This window comes from Medicago truncatula, chromosome 1 (genome assembly GCF_003473485.1).
Source record: "Medicago truncatula cultivar Jemalong A17 chromosome 1, MtrunA17r5.0-ANR, whole genome shotgun sequence".
Lineage (NCBI taxonomy): Eukaryota > Viridiplantae > Streptophyta > Magnoliopsida > Fabales > Fabaceae > Medicago > Medicago truncatula.
Window position 1 is genome coordinate 5290506 of NC_053042.1, and position 21422 is coordinate 5311927.

The following is a 21422-nucleotide window of genomic DNA, read 5'->3' on the forward strand; positions in this document are numbered from 1 at the left end:
CTGAGCTTCTGGATGAATTGCTTCTGGAGCTGTTGAAACTGGATCTGATGAAGTTGCTCCTGAAGCTTGCTTATTCTTCAAGGCTTGAGAAAGCAGAGTTGCTCCATACTGAACTGTTTCTAACTCAGACGCTAAAGCAGCAATGTCAGGAGTAGGCACATACCCTGCAGCCTTGAGACGCTCATCCCTTTCTTTCTCAAATACTTCCTTCAACCTTTTCTTTTCTGCTATCTTGGATGCAGAAACCTCTCTAGCGTACTGCCTCATTTCTTCAGTCATTTCAAAACTGGGCATGACTATGGGCTCAGAAGTTGCAGTCCTTTTTGCCTTCTTGGGGCTAGAGTCTTCATCCCAGTTCTCTTCCAGTTCTTTCAACATTTCTTCCCTTCTTCCTTCAGCTGTCTTCAGATTTCTTGTTGAATTAGACCTCTTCCTTTTGATGGTCTGAAGAGCAGCTTCTCTTTTATTTTTGGGACTTGAAGGCTTTTCAGAAGCAGCTTGATCAGAAGCAGCTTGTTCAGAACCAGCTTGTTCAGAAGCAGGCTGTTCTGCTGTTTCTTGAGTACTCCTTGTCCTTTTTCTGATAAGAGGGACATCATCCAAATCCTCCACTTCCTCAAGAATGGTGGACATAGCAGATTTTTCCTTCTTAGCTTTCTTATGCTTCTGAGCACCCACCTCAGTAGCATCTTCAGCAAGGTATTCTTCCTTGGTGATCTGCTTCTTTTTAGATTTTCTGCCTTTGGCCACAGGCAGATCACCACCATACATTTCTTCTGGGATATCTTTCAGGCTGATTTTCTTGTTGTAGCTCTTGTAGTAGTCCAAGATGTAGGCCCTCTGCACATCCAGGGGATCTTTCTTGCAGATAGGGATGTGATGAGTGACTAGATCAGATATGACATCAGATTCATGCATATCTGTATCTAGTTTCTTGCAAGTTGAAATCAGCCTCATCTTGACTAGAGTTGCCCCATTGATTATTTTCCCTGTGACTGCTCCCAGCTTCTGATTATCATAAATACCCACGTCTTTCAGGGCACTTAGGAGTCCTCCTTCTTGAAAGATTATGGAGAGCAGCCTTCCATAGGGAACAAACTTCCTGTTCTCCATCTGGCTCTTCTTGAGTTCCTTGATCATGTATTTAAACATATACTTGGGAACGTTCATTGTTGTTTCCTGAGAGATGGTGTGATGCAGAAAGACTTTGTGACCAAGTGAAGGTTGATCATTTCCTCCACCTTTGGGAAAAATGTTTTCATTTTGGATCTTCAGCAGCATTTTCTTTTCCATGCTTAAGGTGCTGTAAGGCTTAGCATCCTTTGATCCGTAGATAGTGTTGTTTACTATCTCCTTCCATGGGCTTGTTCTGGGGTTAGGAATCTCTTCTCCATCGTATGTCCCAGAAGCATCCCTTCTCATGGCTTGAGCAATCACATGCTCATTAATTGTTACAGGAATCCCCATGACGTTTGATCTAATCTCAGTCCCAGTGAAGGCGAGTAGACCCATTTCTTCTCTGGTTTTTCCCTCCAAAGTAGGATCAACCAGAATCATCTGAGCTTCTTCCTGTTTAGCAGCAACTTTGTCAAACACTGAAGCTCTTACCCAGAATTGTCTGACAAGCACTTCATAAGTAGGACCGTTGAGAAGACTGAAGTAACTCATCAGCTTCTGCTTTTTGTAGAATCTTACCAAGTCGCATCCATGATGAGTTAGAGAAGTGAAATCCACTGGATTTTCCGCTTGAATGATTAGATCCCATTCCTCAATCGACATAGTTCTTCCTTTGATTTCATAAGCAGGAGTATCTATATCCATATTCGATGAAGAACCACCGGCAGAACTTGAAGATGCCATTGATATGAAGTGGTTTTAGGGTTCTAAAGAGTTTTTGAGAGGATGAGAGAATGCGCTTACGTTCGCAGAGGGTTGAGAAGAAAAATAGAAAGTGTTTGTTGTGAAGTGAGTAGTGTGTGAATTGACTTAGTGTTTTTATTAAACCGTTTGCAATTCAATAGAGACAAACAAACATAGCATTAATGACAAATTGGGGGCGCGTGTAAGTATGTTAAAAAGCGAATAAAACATCATTGCCCTTTTTGTTATACTCCAATACAAATAAACCACGTCAGAGACTCTTCAGAAAACTACCTTTTGGGTAATGAGACAGCTGTTACATAAAGTAACTTCCACCGTTCCCACTAACCAAGCTATTCAGAAGCAAAGAATAACACTTCTGAAGTTTTAGTGCTGACGTCATCTTCAGAAGCACATTTTCCTCAGAACCTCAATTAAGAGCTTCTGATGAACCAAAATGCTTCTGAATAAACTTCAGAACCAAACTTCTTATTCAGAGGCAAGCAATTTTTCAGTCAGACACAAAATGCATGTTCAAATTTTTCTTAATAAAATCAAATCTTTCAACAGACAAAGGTTTTGTAAATATGTCAGCCCATTGATGTTCAGTATCAATGAATTGTATATCTAAAATTCCTTTTTGAACATAGTCTCTGATAAAATGGTGTTTGATTTCAATATGCTTGGCTCTTGAATGTAGAATTGGATTCTTTGACAAACAAATAGCAGCAGTATTATCACAATAAATGGGAATACTGTTAGCATTGATCTGATAGTCTTCCAACTGATGTTTCATCCAAAGTAGTTGTGTGCAACAACTTGCAGCTGAAATGTACTCTGCTTCTGCTGTAGACATAGCAATAGTTGCTTGTCTTTTGCTTGCCCAGGATATCAGATTCTCTCCCAGGAATTGACAATTTCCACTGGTTGATTTTCTTTCAATCCTATCACCAGCATAATCAGCATCACAAAATCCAATCAACTTATAATCTAGGGATTTCCTATACAGGAGTCCAAGATTAGTTGTTCCTTTCAGATACCTGAAGATTCTCTTAACTGCAGTTAAATGAGATTCTCTAGGATCTGATTGAAATCTTGCACACAAGCATACACTGAATAAAATATCAGGTCTAGATGCAGTGAGGTATAACAGAGAACCAATCATACCTCTGTAAAGCTTCTGGTCTACTACTGTTCCAGTATCTTCTTTGCTTAAGGTGCAGGTTGGATGCATTGGAGTGTTCATCATTTTACAGTCTTCTAGCTTGAACTTCTTCAGAAGCTCCTTTGTATATTTTGTTTGATGAACATATACTCCTTCTTTACTTTGGTTGATTTGAATTCCCAGAAAGAATTTCAATTCTCCCATCATACTCATTTCAAATTCATCCTGCATTATCTTAGAAAATTCTTTGCAAAGAGATGCATTAGTAGAACCAAATATTATATCATCAACATATATTTGCACAATCAAAATATCTTTCTTAAGAGTCTTTCTGAAGAGTGTTGTGTCAACTTGTCCTCTTTCAAAATCATTTTTAATTAAGAAATTACTTAGTCTATCATACCAAGCTCTGGGAGCTTGTTTCAAGCCATATAGTGATTTCTTAAGTTTATAAACATGGTCAGGATGCTTAAGATCCTCAAACCCAGGAGGTTGTTTAACATACACTTCTTCTTCAATGATACCATTAAGAAAGGCACTTTTGACATCCATTTGATATAATATTATGCCATGATTAATTGCGTAGGATAGAAGTAACCTGATTGCTTCCAATCTTGCAACTGGAGCAAATGTTTCAGTGTAATCAATGCCTTCTTGTTGACTGTAGCCTTGAGCAACAAGTCTGGCTTTGTTTCTGGTTACTTCTCCTTGTTCATTCAGCTTGTTTCTGAATACCCATTTTGTTCCAATAATGTTCTTCTGAGAAGGTTTGGGTACCAGATCCCACACATCATTCCTTTGGAATTGATTTAGCTCTTCTTGCATAGCTAATATCCATCCATCATCTGAGAGAGCTTCTTCAACAGTTTTGGGCTCAATTATTGAAAGCAGTCCTATTAAAGACTCTTCTTGTCTAAAATGTGATCTTGTTCTTCTAGGACTATCTTTGCTTCCAATGATTAACTCCTCAGGATGTGAAGATTTGTGCTTGAATTTAGGTTGAATAACCTGCTGAGTGTTATCTTGAAAGTCCTCAGAAGCAATTTCATTCTGTGCTTTTGGGCTAGGTTCTGCTTCTGAATTAGACTCAGCTTCTGGAGTGATTTCAGTTTCTGGACTAGATTCAACTTCTGTATACTTTTCAGAATCAGAAGGTTGATCAGATTCTGATGCATCTTCAGAATCAGTTGTACCTGCATTACTTTCACTTTGCTCTGAAGTTTTACTTCCAGGCTCTCTATCATCAAATTTTACATGCATAGATTCTTCAACACATTGTGTTTCTGAATTATACACTCTGTATGCCTTTGACCTTTCAGAGTAACCTAAAAAGATTCCTCTTTGAGCCTTGGCATCAAATTTCTTCAGATAGTCTTTAGTGTTTAAGATGTAACAAGTACATCCAAACTGATGAAGGTAAGAGATATTGGGTCTTCTTCCTTTAAAGAGTTCATATGCTGTTTTCTCCAACATAGGTCTGATATAGATCCTATTTTGAATATAACATGAAGTATTGACTGCTTCTGCCCAAAAATGTTTAGCTAAGTTGTTTTCATGGATCATGGTTCTGGCCATTTCTTGTAAGGTTCTGTTCTTTCTCTCTACAACCCCATTTTGTTGTGGAGTTCTAGGAGAAGAAAACTCATGGAGAATCCCATGTTTTTCACAAAAAAGTTCAAATGGCTCATTTTCAAATTCTCCACCATGATCACTTCTGACTTTCAAAATTTTCAATTCTTTTTCAGATTGTATTTGAGTGCAGAAGCTGCTAAACACTTCACATGCATAGTCTTTACTTTTAATGAATTTTACCCAAGTCCATCTGCTGTAATCATCAACAATGACTAATCCATATTTACTTCCATATAAGGATGCAGTGTTAACTGGACCAAAGAGATCAATATGGAGTAATTCTAAGGGTCTGGAGGTTGATACAATGTCTTTAGATTTGAACGAACTTTTCACAATTTTCCCTTTCTGACATGCACCACAAAGTGCATCTGAATGATAATCAATGTTAGGCAATCCTTTGACCAGTTGTAACTTGCTAATTTTAGAAATTAATCTCCAATTAGCATGTCCCAACCTTTTATGCCATACCCATTTTTTATCATTCATTGACAGAAGGCAAACTACCTTCTGATCAGCCAGATCAGAGAAATTTATTTTATAGACATTCTCAACTCTCTTTCCCTTTAATGTAATGGATTTGTCATCCTTGTTAACTAGTGTGCAGTTGGTCTTACTGAACGTTACATCATACCCATTGTCACAAAATTGACTTATGCTCAATAGGTTATGCTTCAGACCATCTACTAGCCACACATTATTAATTGAGATGGAGGAATTACCAATAGTACCTGTACCAATGATCTTTCCAGTTTGGTTGCCACCAAACTTCACTTCTCCTCCATCTTTCATTGTAAGGGTAAGGAACAAAGCTTTCTCTCCAGTCATGTGCCTTGAACATCCGCTGTCTAGGTACCATGACCTTTGTTTCTCTCTTGCCCTTAAGCACACCTGCATTTTTGGCCAATTCAGATTTAGGTACCCATATCTTCATGGGTCCTTTTGGGTTAGCTTTGGAGGTTTTACTTTTCCTCCCTTGTACCTTAAGGTGAATGCTGAGTGGCTTCTGATCACTCAATACTTTAGGTTTGACACCTTTTGGTATTGTTTTCTCAGAAGTAGTAGCTGCTTTGTTCTTCTGATCCTTTTGTTTTGGAATTTTAGATTCTGGTTTAATCAGATTCTGATGAACAGGTTCTGATCTTTTCAGAATTTTAATCTTTTGACTCTTAGGATCAGATTTTGTCATTACCTTGATCTTAAGATTCTCTGGCTTTGATGTGATCTTAGCCTGTGAACCTGAAGCTTCAGGTTTTGACTGAACAGCAGTTTTAGCATTTGTACCTTCAGGCACAAAGGTGGATTTCAATCCATCCTTGATACAATCACAGTAGCTCTTGAGACTGTATTCTTTGGATTTCTCCTCAGAATATCCAATCCCTTTGCCTTTGTTCTTGTATGTGCTGTAGATCATAGAAGCAACTTTGCTTCTGTCTATTCCAGCCATAATAAAATCATCCAAGGCAATCTCATGTTTATTGCCTGAACCTTTATCACATTTTTCTTGTAGCTTCTGACAAAGACTCTTGAGTCTATCTTCATATGTTGCTGATATGAGGTTAAACCCTTTGAGTTCTTCTTCAGAAGCTTTTAGTTCCAATAGAGTTGACTTTTGTTGTTTCATCAAATCAACATATTTTTCTTTTAAATCTGTCAACTCATTGGTTCTGTGTTCAAACAGTGATAAAAGTTCTTTTAGAGAATCAACAAGTTCTTGTCTAGGGATTTTAGAATATACCTCATTTTCATCTTCTGAATCTGATTCAGCTTCTGATACTGCTTCTGATGATACTGTTGCTACCAACCCAACGGCTGCCTTAGCATCATCATCAGCTTCTTCTTTATCAGAACCAGATTCACTATCCAAATCTTCCCAGGTTGCCATCAAACTCTTTTTGATTTGCTTTCTGAATTTACTGGAGTTGAAGCTTGATTTCTTGGATTTGCCTTTAAACTTCTCCTTCTGAAGATCAGGGCAATCAGCAATGAAATGACCAGGCTTCTTACAATTGAAGCATCCCTTCTGATCTTCTTTCTTGAAGTTCTTGTAGCTACCTTTCTTGCTCAAAAATTTCTTCTGCTTCCTTGCCAGATACTCAAGCTTGTTGGACAGCATAGCCATCTTTACAGATTGATCTTCATCAGAATCTCCATCAGGTGATTCTTCTTCAGATTCACTGGCTTTGTAGGCTTTGGAAGACTTTGAGGTCTTCCCTTTAGATGGTAAAGCAATGGATTTACTCTTCTTAGAGGTTTCATGCTCATTTAGACTCATTTCATGCACTTTGAGTGAGCTAACAAGATCTTCAACACTTAAAGTATTTAGATCCTTAGCTTCCTCAATAGCAGTTACTTTGGGTCTCCATCTTGAAGGTAGGTTTCTCAAAATCTTACTAACATGATCAGAAGAAACATAGCTTTTCTTCAGTATTTGCAATCCAGAAACTAAAGTTTGAAATCTTGAGTACATTTCTTCTATACTCTCATCATCCTTCATTCTGAAAAGTTCATACTGATGAACTAGCATCAAAGCTTTAGCCTCTTTTACTTTCTTGCTGCCTTCAAAGTTTGCACAAAGAGAAGCAAACATAGCTTTCGCAGTAGATTTGTCACTCATTTTCATGTATTCGGTGCGAGGTATAGAAGCCACAATGATTCCTCTTATCTTGTGGTGTTTCTTATAAAGCTTCTTCTGAGCAGGAGTATGTATTCTTCTGTCTATAGCAGCTCCTTCTTCATCCAAATCCAGATCATCAACTCCATCTTCCAGTATATCCCATAGCTCTTCATCCAATCCCATGATAAAGCTGTACATATTAGTTTTCCACCATGAAAACTCTTCTGGATCTCCATTAAACTTTGGAGCTTTTCCAGAGTCTGTTTTCTTGTCAGCAGTATCATAGTCATGCTTGACACTTGTGTATTTTGGAGTAACTGATTCCTCATCTCCAGACATGTTTTTCTAATAGATCTTGAACTGTAACACGGTTAAGTGCTGTGATAACAGAGCAAGCTCTGATACCAATTGAAGGGAGAAAAACACAAGAAGGGGGGGTTGAATTGTGTTTTCTTTTTCTGTCTAAAAAATTCTTCTTCTGATGAAACTTCAGAAGCAGTTTGAGAGTGCTTCTGATGAAATGATCAGAATCAGATATGCAGCGGAAAGAACAGAGCAGAGAAAAGAAAGACAAAGACACAAGCAGTTATCCTGGTTCCTTCCACAACACGGAAGTAGTCCAGTCCCCCTTGCACTTCCAAGGAGATTTCACTATAATCACAAGATTACAACTGCTCAATACTTTCTAAGTATGAGACTTCACAAAACTATGCTCAAGCACACACGCAAGAGTCTTCCAATGCTCAAGCACTAAGCAAGAGACTTCTAATGCTCAAGCACGCAGGCAAGAGACTTCTAATCATACAAAAATACAGAGAATTGAGTTTGAATTGAACACTTGATATACAATCAGTGGTGTTCACAATACAATACAGAAAAGACTCTAGACTTTGAATTTCTAAGATGTATCAAATCAGTGCAGAAATTCAGTGTGCTTTGTAGAATCAAATAGACAGAGTTTTGGCGCTTTTGAACTTATGTATATCTCTGTTTTATCTTCAAGTCTTCACTCCTTTATATAGAGGCGTGAAAGAGACGTTGAGATAATTAGCACGTCTAAAGAGTCGTTTGAAATCCTTTGATTATCCACCAGTGATCCTTTGCCTGATTTGGGTGTAGTCCTTTGAAGAATAAACTTCAAATTCATTCCCATCTTGAGTGTACAAATTCTGCAGGCATGGCTGTTGTTTTGTCTTGTAGCGTAGACAGAAAACAGAGTAGTGGAGGTAGTGGTTGTACACTTGTACTTTGTCAACTCTATTAACGAGAGACAAGAGCTCAGTGCTATCCATATATCCGTTGATACCTCCCTTTCAATTCTTTGTTCTTCTTTGATAAGACTGAATTGAGAATCAGCAACTTTGAATCTTCAGTTTGATTAAAGGATCAAAAGTAGCTTCTGGTGAAGATATTGCTTCTGATGAAAATGTTGCTTCTGATGACTTTCTGCTTCTGATGACAATGTTGCTTCTGATGACTTTCTGCTTCTGATGACGTCATCTCTTCAGGAGCAGTTTAGCTTCAGGAGCAGTTTTCTTCAGATGCTCAGAATTTCTTTTTCTTTCCATTGTTCTTCCAAGACCTATTGAAATAACTTGAGTAGCCTTTGGTCCTGTACACTTGAACAATTATTAGTAATAACCAATTGACAATTTTTAATACCTTGTTATCATCAAAACTTAATAAGGTTCATTGTGAAACACATTTTGTTCCAACAGGCCGATCAGGTCCTAACTTCCAATGCTTGTGTTTGCAAATTTTTGAGCAATTCACGGAGTTTATTGAGCGATCATCTTAAAGCAATAATATGAATATTATTGGGCAAAAACGTCAATAAATAAATAAATAATAAATGGACTAGTGGCTTATAAGCAGGTTGATTAAAATTGTAAATAACACATTATTTTTTCCACTATCCATTTATTTACGTTCTCTATCTTTTTTTAAAAAAACCTTTGAATTTGAAATGTAATTTCTTTTGATTTGTTGTCATTGCATTGAATCGATATATACTGTTATCTTCTTTAATTAACAAGCAGCTCTCGTAGCTCAGTTGGTTAGAGCACCCGTTTAGTAAGCGGGAGGTCTTGAGTTCAACTCTCAACGAGAGCAAATTTTCATTTTTCATATTTTTTTTTTGTGCTTTCTGAATACGAAAAGGGTTTACATAAACCCTTCGTTCTTCTTCATTTTTGCTTCCATCAAAGAAACAACAATGTCTTCCAAAGGACCTGGCCTCTTCTCCGATATCGGCAAAAAATCCAGAGGTAACACTCACTCTTTTTCATTCTCACACTTTTTTTTTCTTTCAATTTATTTCTAATTCTCTTTCCGATTCGGATTTGGTTTTCCGATCTCGATTCCGTCGCAGATATTCTCACAAAAGATTACAACTCCGATCAAAAACTCACTATCTCCTCCTCCACCAACTCCGGTCTTGTAAGTAATTACTTTCTATTCATATTCCTTATTTACCACAAGTTTATCAGTAATTAATTCATGATTATTATTGTTAATCATAATTTCAGGATTTGAACTCAACATTATTGAAGAGTAGAGGACTCTCTTCTGGAGATGTTGCTGCTCAATTTAAGCACAATAACAAAACTCTTCATTTCAAAGTTGACACTGATTCAACTGTAAGCTAAGCTCTCTCTATTTTCTATTTATGCCTCAAAACACTGACACAAAACTAATAATTTGAACTGTAATCACATGTTTCTGTGTCGTGTCGGACACCAGGACACGTCGGACACACCTTCAATCAGAAGTGTCGGTGCTACATAGCTTGTGAAAAATAACTTATGTAAATAAATAAGCTTTTATTTTAATTTATATGCTCTCCGTAACGAAAATTGTATCTTCATAAACTATTTTTTCATAAACTACCTTAAAAACTTATAAATAATACACAAAAACTTATTTATTTGCATAAGCTGTTTTATATAAGCTCTAAAATAAGCTAATTCAAACAGGCCCTATTTCTATAGCAATAGACACAATAAAGTTAAATTGTTTTCGTATAAGCTATAATTAGTACAATTGGAGAGCTTATGCAAATAAGCTGAAAACAGGTTATGATCGATTTTATAAGCTGTTTTCAGAAGTTCTCCGAAACAGACTCATGAAACTTATTTACTAGATAAGTTCAAATAGACCAATCCAAATAGGCTTTTAATTAATTTAAAATTCAGTTATATATTTTTTATTTGTTTAGCTGTGTTGTAATCCATGTATGTTCTTCAGGTGTTGACAACATTTAGTGCGACAGATTTTGTGCCTTCTGCAAAAGTTCTTGCTTCTGTTCGATTACCTGACTACAAATCCGGCAAGGTATTAGGGATTGTTTGGTATATGAAGATTGGATTTGGACCGAAAATGTAGGATTTTAGACTTTTGAAGTTTTGATGATTTGTGTAATTTGTTTTATGTAGATTGAGGTTCAATATCTTCATGATCATGCTGGTTTTACTGCTGCTGTTGATTTAAATCGAAAGCCTGCTATTGATTTTTCCGCGACAATTGGTACTCCTGGTATTGCGTTTGGAGCGGAAACCAGCTACTCTACACTTGTTGGCAACTTTACAAAGTATAATGCTGGATTGTGCTTGAAGCTGCCAAGTTCCAGTGCTTCAGTACTTTTGTAAGTAACTGAGGTATTTTTAACCATTGAATGTGTGATTATTAAATCCAGATTCATATTCTGAATCGGAACACCTTTTTTTTTAGAGTTGTGAATTGAATCTTATTATCAATTGTAAGATATATAATCAATAAGAGTATGACATTTTTATGTAAACACGACATGACATAGCAAAAAACATTAGCTAATATATACAAATTTCAAAATTCAAGTCCTAAATCAAAATGATATAAAGTGTATGCAAAACACTGCACAATACACTGTAGGAAGGAAGAATAAAAAGCACGTTGTAGGAGGCAGTGGGGACCAAAAGCACAGTATGCAAGGCTCTTCAGTGGTGATTTTGATGATAAACTACACAGAATCTATACAAAGTTAATTATTTATAGATACAATAGTTATTGACCTTTTTTATTTTTACTTGGATGGGATGTTCTTTCTCTGGCAATTTTTGATGTATTTGCATAAGCGATTTAAGTCATCGCCGACTTTCGAAGACTTATCGAATAACTGTTACTTGTGTCGGTTGCATTAAGATATACCGAGCCCTGCAAATTTCCGGGGCCTTAATTATTGTGCAATGTCAATATTGTAAATTTATGTTTTAGCTGCTTTTCATTTTTGCAGAGCTGACAAGGGAGACTCCATGAAGGTATCGTACTTGCGAGACCTAGAAAAGTTGAATGGGGGAGCTATTGTGGGAGAAATTAGCAGAAGGTTCTCTACAAATGAGAACACGTTGACGGTTGGATGTTCGTATGTGGTTGATCCTCAGACAACTGTGAAGGCAAAGCTGAACAACCATGGCAATCTTGAGGCCGTATTGCAACATGATCTTACACATAAGTCATTCTTGACAATCTCTGGTGCCTTCGAAACAAAGGCATTGGAAAATAGTCCCAAGTTTGGTTTCTCACTTTTGCTCAAGCCTTAAAGGGATTTAAAATACGGACAATATGCTAAGTTACACTGTCACATGTTCCTTCAATTAAGTTGAATGTGATGAAGAAAGTTTACGAAATTGATATCAATTGTTGGTTTCATGGTTGTTTTGTCCCTTTTTTCTTCAAATGATTGATTGGTTGGATATCTGAAGATTAGAAATCCATTGTCACTGTATGATTTATAAACTATTGATAATATTTCTTTCTAATTGAAAACTAGTTGGTGGAAGAAATTTAAGCAATTATTAATTTCGAACTTCCAAGTATTCTGTGTAACTTATGAATTGTGTTCAGCTGCATTTATACATTTCTTCCAGCTGTTGCTTCCTTCATGCATAATTGACTGGATATATTTGGAAGGTAGCTGTTGTAACAATACCAATGAAATATCTGGAACAAAACATTTGTTCAGATTCTTTTAAAGAGATAGCGGCAATCGACCATGCTCGTTTTGTCTTCATTTCCCTTCCACAAAAGTATTGTCCTGCAAGCTTCTTCAAGAGAACTGTGCAGATTTAAGTTGTGTGAATATATAGTACCTATCAAATTGCGGCCACATTAGAAACTAGATTCAGCTATTATAGTTTGGGAGATTTGATACGTCTCCATTCACAAACTGTGCAGAATTATATTACTGTTGTCTACGTGAATAAATTAAATTTTGTTCGCAAACTAACATTCTAATTCCATTGCCATGTTGGTGCTAAGCACGTAAGTTTTTTTGTTCTCGTTGTTCTGTTAGTATTAACTGAGCATAAATCAAATCTGGTTTAATTTGGTGTCGTATTTATCATGATTTGGAGATGAAATCATTAATTAATTGATTATTAGGCACAGCAGGAAGAAAAAAAAAAGACGTTAGAAGGAGGGGTTGAACCTCCGACCTTGTGGTTAACAGCCACACGCTCTAACCAACTGAGCTATTCCAGCATTTCATACAATGGCAGTAATCATAAAATAAAGAATGTCCAATAGGTCTCGTTTATTTCAATTATCTATTATGGAAAATTGTTAGATATTATAAGCAAAATATTACTTTTTAAATTTATTGAATGGGTGATGTATGTGGTCATTAAATAGACTACATACATCATTTATTCAATGAATCTAAAAAATAGTTTTTTGTTTATAATAAGGGTTAATAGTGTTTTTCACCTCTGTAATATATATTATTTTCGATTTTCGCCTCTATAAAATTTTCGGTTTGATTTGCACCCTCGTAAAAATTTTATTTTCCGGAAGACATCCTTAATAGGCCATTCAAAAACCAAAATTTCTTGAAAAAAATTCTGAAAATGGCCTATTAAGGGTGTTTTCTAGAAAATAAAAATTTTACGAGGGTGCAAATCAAACCGAAAATTTTATAGGGGCGAAAACCGAAAATGACATATATTACAGGGGTGAAAAGCAATATTAACCCTTATAATAATGATCGGAGGGAGTAGTCAGTATAGGAATTTATCTAGTTTGTAAAACAAAAAAAGATGTCTCAGGGGAGAGGATTATTTAGTAGCCTTTAGATGTGTGCGATTATTTTATTTTATTAGTTGTTGATCTTTTTAATGTTTAGAACGAAAGTAGTGAACTTTTATTAACATAAAATATTGGACAATTCAAACAAAAAAAAGTAAAATCAAATAAAATCTATAGTTCTTGAATTTCTCAATACAACAAAAAAAAAATTATATTGTTTGTTAATCAAAACTAAATGCAGGTTATAATGATAGAATCATGATAACTCATATCAAACTCAAAGCAGACAATATCATAGAAAAATTGTGCAAGGGATTAAGAGGGTTGAAATATTTGAGTGTGAAACGTTTTTTTTTATTGAAATAATTTGAGTGTGAAACGTTAACTTCAATATATATGGCCAAACGTTGGTTTGACGAACAAATTAGTGCCAAAGAAAATATATTTTTGTTAGATCTAATCAAATGCGATTATGGTCTGGTCAACAAACTAGAACAAGTGAACAACCATAGAATTTTTAAGTTTCGTATTTTTATGGTTTAGTTTAACGTTTTGTCAAAAGAAAAAAAGGTTTAGTTAAATGAAAACATTAATAATAAATATATTTACACCAATATATCACATATGAAAATAAACAATAAATTATGTTTAATAAATATTTGTGAATCTATTCATACAAATAAATAAAGATATATCCTTCAAAAAAAAAATAAAGATATAGGTGACTAACTTATATTTTTTTCTTTTATGAAAAATTGGTGTTAGTAACTTGTATATCACATATGACAAAACTGAGTCAACATATTACTAATTGAAAAATCTTATATCACATCATATGGTCTTTTATTTATATATAAATCATTACATGTGTTTGGGATTTGACTGAAAACATAGAAATATATTGGACCGACTTAAATTACAAGGTAAGCCAGATCGCTCGATCGACACTGCAACTAATTTCTCCCAAAATTGAAGATAATTATAATATAAACAAATGTTTTTAACTTTTGCACAACAGAAAAGTTTAAACTTTTAATTATCAAAGAAAAAAGCTCATACGTAGCTTTCACCTCATTTGAAAAGGTCAAGTGTTCTAGAAAATATAAATGATATATTCTCAGACTTTAGAAGCGCTGTATTTCAATCACAAAGTATTAAACCAAAGTGGATTGGTTTACTTGTTGCATTTTCTTTTTTATTTAAATCATGTAACTTTACATGCAATTTTAAAGACTAAATTTTTAGTTGGATAAGACTGTAATAGGTGATAAAACTCTACGAAAAATATTCAACATTATTATATTTTTAGAGCTAAATTGAAATCTCGGATGAATATCTGATTAATCAAGAATAAATCAATTATATCATCTCATACAAATGCTACTGAATACGAAAATTATACCGAAAAATTAACACAGTCAACACGTTATTAATCATTTGAAATCATCATGATGTTGTTGATTGCAGCTCAAATATGCAAGCCACACGTCTTTTGTCAGTCTTAATAATGACATTCCAATCCACTTGTTTTCTATGAAGGTTTCCATTTTTTTGTTTTTCCTTTCACACGTAGCTGTGTTGCATTGAAAATGTTAAGAGAGAATAAAATGTTTCATTATATCCAAAACTTTACATATATCTTTTACTCATAGGTATGCTATACCTGCATTTCATCATAATTAACCAACCACTAAACACTAATTAGTATTATAATAATATTTGTGATGATTTTCTGTGTCATAGTTAACAAAAACTGTTGATTCAAAGAATAATTTGATTATTGGATCACTTTCTCACAAGATTGCAAGTTTCATAAATTTACAATGTCTTACTGTTTGTTCAACCGTTAAATCAATCAGAACAAGAAATATGCAAAAGAAAAACTTTGAACTAAAGTATGGTGGAATCATATACTTAGTAATTCATTTGTCAGTAGGCATATGCAAATGTTAATATCTGTTATTGCATTTCATATGCAAAGATTTTCCAACTGCTATATGTTTGGTTTCACTTCTACAAACACTCAACTCGCATTCAAACGCCAATCGACCGTGATAGCTTTGATACTAACGCGCGTTGAACACACACCCGCGGCAAAAATAAACAAGCATTTCAATCTACACGGAGTATCCAGCTTGAATACCGTTACTCTCCACAAAATAAAAGACGGTAACATGAAAATGCAATCAATTTAAAACACAATCACACATGAATGAATGAAATCAGCAATCATCTCCAACAAACAGTTTCCTTGGACAAAATTCAATTCCAAAATCTGTCACAAAAACAGAAATAAAAAACAAATTATATAACAACTGAATCTGGATCATCATGTCCTAATACAATCTTAAACCTTTCTTTCATACATTACAACAACCATAAAACAAAAAACTCAAAACAATATTCACTCTCTCATTCAGTCTTCAAACTTCAGCATACAACTTAGGAACAAAAGAGAACCACTTAAAACCACAGCTACATTTAAAAGGCAATGAAGGACACCTAGGAAGCCAATGCCAAGTCCTTCTTGAAACCAAATAATACAAAATCTCTGGCCATGTATAACAGCAAATACAAATCATTCCTTCATGCCAAAAACAATAAACATGCTCATAGTTATGATAACAAACAGACACAAATTTCCTACACATAAGATCAGGCAAACTTTGAATTTCAACCCAATTCCCTTCTTCACTCATTTCCCACAATTTAATACTCCTTGAAATTCCATTGCTCCCAACCCCACCAATCAAAAACAGTTTTTTACCTTCTTCAACAGCATCATCATTCACACTAACCAATCTAACAAAAGTGAGTTGTTCAGGTAAATTACCAATTGGTTTTTCCCATTTTCCACTCTCCAAATCAAAATACACAACAGAAAATGGTTCTGGTGTAGCAAAATACAAACACCCTTTAAAGTAAACACCTTGTTGATGAGGGTTATCACTTAGAGTTGGACCAAAACCATTGAATTTCCTCCAAGATAGAACCCTTGAGCTTGAATCATAAAGAAAAACACTATTTGAATTTGATTCAGAAGAGAGTACAAAAATCATATACCCTTTTGGTGTTGTAACAAATGTAAGATGCTCAATATGAAGATTGAAATTTGGATATTGAATCTTTCTCTTGGATTTGGCTAAAAGGTTACAAACAAGTAAAGAACATGAAAGTGAATCAGATAAACAAAAAAGACCACCAGAAGAAACAAGAGTAGTGAAAGAAGGTGAAGAGTGAAGTGAATCAGAGAAAGAGAGAGAAATATTACGCCATGTTCCAAGGTTGCAATCATAAAGAGGAAAGTGACGGTGGAATTGAGGGTGAGAAAGTAAGAGAAAAGAAGAAAAAGGTGAAGAAGATGAAGATGATGAAGGTGAATGTTTTGAGATGAATGAAGGAGAGAAAATCAATGGCCAAAAACCTTTGCAAGTTGATCTTAGAGACATGAAGGTTTTGAGAGGAAGAAAAGAAAGGATGTATTCAAGAATTTCAGGTGGTAATTTGCTCCAAATAGTTGGATCCATTGGAAGTGATTTAAGATTGATGTGAGTGATGTTGTGATTGTTCATTTTTGTGACTATGTTAAGGTTGTTTTTGTTCTTCATCGGAGTTTACTAGGTTTTATGTTTATGATTTGGTTGGTTTTTGAGGTTTGATGGTTTTGGTCGGATTTGGTGTTTCATGTGAAATTGTGTCAAGTTATAGAAAAAAATGTGAAAGCCTAAAAGAGAATCGATTCTGTTTTTATATTATTTCTTAAAATCAAAACAGTCAAGATTGCATCAAGTCTTTTTTTTTATAGAAAAAAAATATTTGTATCATGGTTTTTTTAAATGATAAACCTTCTTTCAAAAGATTTAATACTAACGTATTTCTAAAGTAAGATTTGATTTTTTTGATTAAGTTGAAATAAATTTTTTATCGTCTTATTAAGTGTTTTTGAGCTGTATCATTTTTTTCTTCTTTCTATTACATATTTCTTCTATGTTAATATAAAATTATATGTTACTACTATAATATCATCCAATCAGAGTAAAAAAATTGATTTTTTATTTTTAATATGGTAAAATTGTTTTACCGAAGAAAGTGTGAATCCGAGGTGGAAAGAATGCAGCATTGGCCCATAGAAAGTGACAAGAAAACTGAAAAAAGATAGGAGTAAATCTCATTGACTTTCACCTGATCATTTTTGCAAGAAAGAATAATGAAATGGAATACCACCTAGTAACTCTATTCTGTTTTTTTTTTTGCAATGTTAACGAGTACCTTCAGGTTGAAGGCACTCTTTAAGAGCATAAAATAATAATTTTTTATGAAAATTTGTGTATTTAATACATTGAAAATTAAACTGTTTGACTTTTTTAAAGAATAACTTCCTAATTTAGTATGTTTAAAGAGTGCTCCGGAGGCACTCGTTAATAAAACTTTTTTCTTTTTTTAGAATATCCTAACTCTTCATATTATAAGGAGTGTGATAACAGTCATGTTATTTAGCCATGAAGATGTCGGATCCGAGAAGAGAGAAAAAATAATACTATAAAAGTAATTGTATAAATATTTGGTGTTGATGTTGGATTTTATATATAAAATGTTTCTTTGCAGAAAGCACAAAAAACAAGTGTTACAACATAAGAATAGTGGTTTTTGATAAAAAATAATAAAATAAATAAGAATAGTGGTTAAGCACTAGAGCGATGATGAAGCGAAGGAAATGAAATAATGCAAACAATTTTAACAAACAGGTTCATCCATGATAATTTTAAAACAATCGAAAAAAATATACAAAGGAATGAAGTGAGGGAAATGAAATATAAGGGTATACTATAAACAATTTTAACAAACAAGCCCATCATTGATAATAGGAAAACATTCCAAAAATGACATATAATAAGGAATGAAGTGAGTAGTTTAGATTCATCTTGGTGGGAAGATGTTTGTGGCATAGAGAGAGGGTGGAAGGAGAAGTTCTTAAGGATAAATTTAGCAAGCTATATTTTTTTTTTGTTGGTCAAGTTAGCAAGGCTATATTAAGTTTATCTATCAATAAATAGGCATATGTGAGAGATATGATGAATGTGGATGAAGGTCCGACAAATGTCGGTCAGAGGTGGTGTAAAAATCTTATTTTTGGGAGGAGAATTTGGCGGGAGAATATACGGATTTTTTGGTTGACATTTTTTACATGAAAATTTGAAAGATAATTGATTTCTTTTAAGAAGTTAAACTAACTCATTTAAATTAACACCAAAGAAAATTAAAACTCAAGTAAACGATACTATTAAAAGAAGTCTAATGTAATAAAAAATAGCATCAACTTTGACAGTTCTCCAATAAGTGAAAATTCATGGAAAAAATTGGTGCTCATAAAGTGTACTTGCTTGGAGGCTTCACAATGATCGCTTAGTCTAATCAAGTACAATTTTATTCAATTGGTGTCTCATTCTTATGGTGAATTTAATGAGACTGCACAACACTTTTTATTGTCTGTTTCCTTGAAAGGTTGGATGGAAGTAGTAATTAGGTAAATTTTTTCAGTGTTTTATCAAACAAAATAGTTTGGAACACTTGAATGTATGAGTTTGATATTTAGAGGTGGACAAATGTGTGAAGTCATCCAATCCATTTGCATGCATATGGTCGATTAGAGATCCATAAACAAATTGATTTTTCAACGGTACGAGATTAATGCAGGGATAATCATCATCATCAATCAATATAATAAAATTCTGATCTTGGACATGAGTTAAATCCAATAAGAAGGGATTTAATTATCATCATCATCATCATCAATTTATGAGTTTGGTTTTTTCGGGGAACTAATGTCGTTTAGGCATAAATCCTTCAGAAAAAAAAATGTCGTTTAGGCATATATGTATCTTGGTTCGTGTATTTTTGAGACAGAATATGTCTTTTTTTTTTTTTTAAAGAAGACATAATATCGCTCTTTAATTTTGACTAGACTATATTGTAGTTATTTTATTCATGGAATGTTTTAGTGTAATTATGTTTCTTTAGCTTTTACCAAAAATATTACATATCTTATAATTCAAAGAGAATTTTATTTGAATTCAATTCTAAAAATGTAGCAATATTAAATCTCTTGAAAGAGATTTTAGTCATCTATTGCAGTCCTACACAACTCAAGAGATTAATATCAGTCGTTGCACCTAGAGAATACTCGATTCACATTCAACAACAAAAAAAATATAATGCTTTTTTGTCTTGTTATTATCATGATCCACTCTTTAATATACAAATTATTCTTTTTGACTGATTTTATACAAATTTTGAAACGGTAATTTTCAAAAACATAGTTTTAATGTCTAATTAAGAGGATACCATAATAAGTCTAAAGAGCCCTAAAGTAACTTGATCATCATCCTCACAATGGCTCCCTCTTGCTCACCATTTCAATGATCTCTATTTCTCATGCCATTTCACCAACACCAACACCTAGCCCTAAACCCATTCCTAAACTGTATGAAATTGTATGTGGAGATAGTTATTTGCTGGATGACCAACGTCAAGCTTGTTTTAAACTTCTACAATCCAACCCTCAAATTACTTTGGCCAAAGACCATCTTACCTTTTGCAAGTTATATTTAGAGATGATCATAGAAAAGGCTACAAAAGGCCAAGATTACCTCAAAAGTTTGGTCAATAAATATCCTTCTTCTCATGTCCTTCAACTTTGTGTAACAAAATATTACGATAATTTGATTACTGGGTGTAGATTTGGAATACCTCATTTGGCTACAGATCCGTGTGGTGTAAATTGGGAGATGTTTCGGGTCTTTATGAAGGACCTTTTTACTGCGCTCGAAGACTGGCTGAGGAAAAGATAGTTCATGAACCTTCTGTTTCTAAATTGAATGATGAGATGAGTTTTCTTGCTACCGTTGCGGGTATAGCCATTGAACGTCTATATTGAGATATGCAGTTTTTGCTTTTATGTTGGCTATGATTATTGGACTTTAAAGTTCAAGAAATAGTTTTAAAATAATACAAAAATTCAATTCTCTAGACATTCATTCTTTTTTTAGAACTTTATTTGTTTTATATAGTAACTTTTGTCATCAACATTTTTGTCCAATAATTTATACTGACCTTCATCTATACGTTGGCTTAGGTTGCTTATATTAGTTGTATAAATTGTTGAATTTTTTTTCTTCACATAACAAAGAAGGAACAGAAAATTAAACAACCCAGAGGAGGATGGATCCCTGTTGTACTGAAGCACGAAAAGATAGGAGATTTCTACTTCTTATGCGGCTTATTAGGGCACACTGATAAGAGTTTTTCCCTAGCTAGGTTATTCGAATTAGCATCGGATGATGGTGCAAGACAATGGGGACCAGACAGAGTTACAAGTAGAATTGTGTCGCAGCAAAACATTGAGTGAATCACATTGGCTCATAGAGGAAGGTGGTGACTGATGGAATTCAGGCACAACAAGGCAACAGCTGTGTATCATCTGAAACCGTCCAGCCGCGTGGTGTAAATGAGGCAATGAATGGAAATTCTGTAACCGAAAGTCAACAATTATTAGCCAATCTGCTGTTCTACACACCAACTAGTGGGTAATTCGGCTAACCATGGAAAGTCTTTAATGCATATCAATTCAGCAACACCAACTACAGTAACCAACATGAATTTTGATTAAATAATATCTTGAATTGGAAAGGAGAGGACCCGCGGCCAAGAAACTGTGAGTGTAGCAAGCAGCAACACACCAATGACGACAGTATTGATTTTTTATCGGCAGGCCCTAGCGCAAGGGTCTGCTGGGGACAATGAGTATCATCATCTGAAAGTGTCAAGGTATGGGTAACCTGCGTGCAGTTCCTGCTTTAAAATACCTAGTGCGGTGCCATATGCCGATTGCTCTGTTTTGTCAGAAACTTTAGCTCATCAATTTGAGACTTTTTTCCCAAAACAATTTCGGTCGGAGGGAGGGAGTATATTATTTTCTGTTTGTCAAACCAAGATGTTGTATTAGCCATTGGTTAATCATGGATTGCTTCTAGTAAATATATCCTAGACATTTTGTACTTTGAATGGAATAACAAACCCGATTGTTTAAAGTTT

The 21422-nt window shown here is 34.4% G+C and overlaps 2 protein-coding genes and 2 non-coding genes across 4 annotated transcripts; 2 read left to right on the plus strand and 2 right to left on the minus strand.

Annotated features, from left to right (window-relative positions):
• The first annotated feature begins 9309 nt into the window (after nt 1-9309).
• Nucleotides 9310-9383, plus strand: TRNAT-AGU (transfer RNA threonine (anticodon AGU)). Its single transcript has one exon. It is a non-coding gene; the product is annotated as a tRNA-Thr (tRNA).
• On the plus strand, nt 9383-12188 carry LOC25482055 (mitochondrial outer membrane protein porin 2). Its single transcript, XM_013610527.3, has 6 exons — nt 9383-9538; nt 9643-9710; nt 9800-9910; nt 10518-10604; nt 10706-10914; nt 11542-12188. The coding sequence occupies exons 1-6, from the start codon at nt 9487-9489 to the stop codon at nt 11846-11848; spliced, it is 834 nt and encodes a 277-aa protein (XP_013465981.1). The 5' UTR covers nt 9383-9486; the 3' UTR covers nt 11849-12188.
• Nucleotides 12189-12714: 526 nt separating this feature from the next.
• On the minus strand, nt 12715-12788 carry TRNAN-GUU (transfer RNA asparagine (anticodon GUU)). Its single transcript has one exon. It is a non-coding gene; the product is annotated as a tRNA-Asn (tRNA).
• Nucleotides 12789-15565: 2777 nt separating this feature from the next.
• Nucleotides 15566-17115, minus strand: LOC11420378 (F-box/kelch-repeat protein At5g43190). The gene has a single exon (XM_003589028.3). It carries the CDS (start codon nt 16937-16939, stop codon nt 15755-15757), a length of 1185 nt encoding a protein of 394 aa, XP_003589076.2. The 5' UTR covers nt 16940-17115; the 3' UTR covers nt 15566-15754.
• Nucleotides 17116-21422: the final 4307 nt, after the last annotated feature.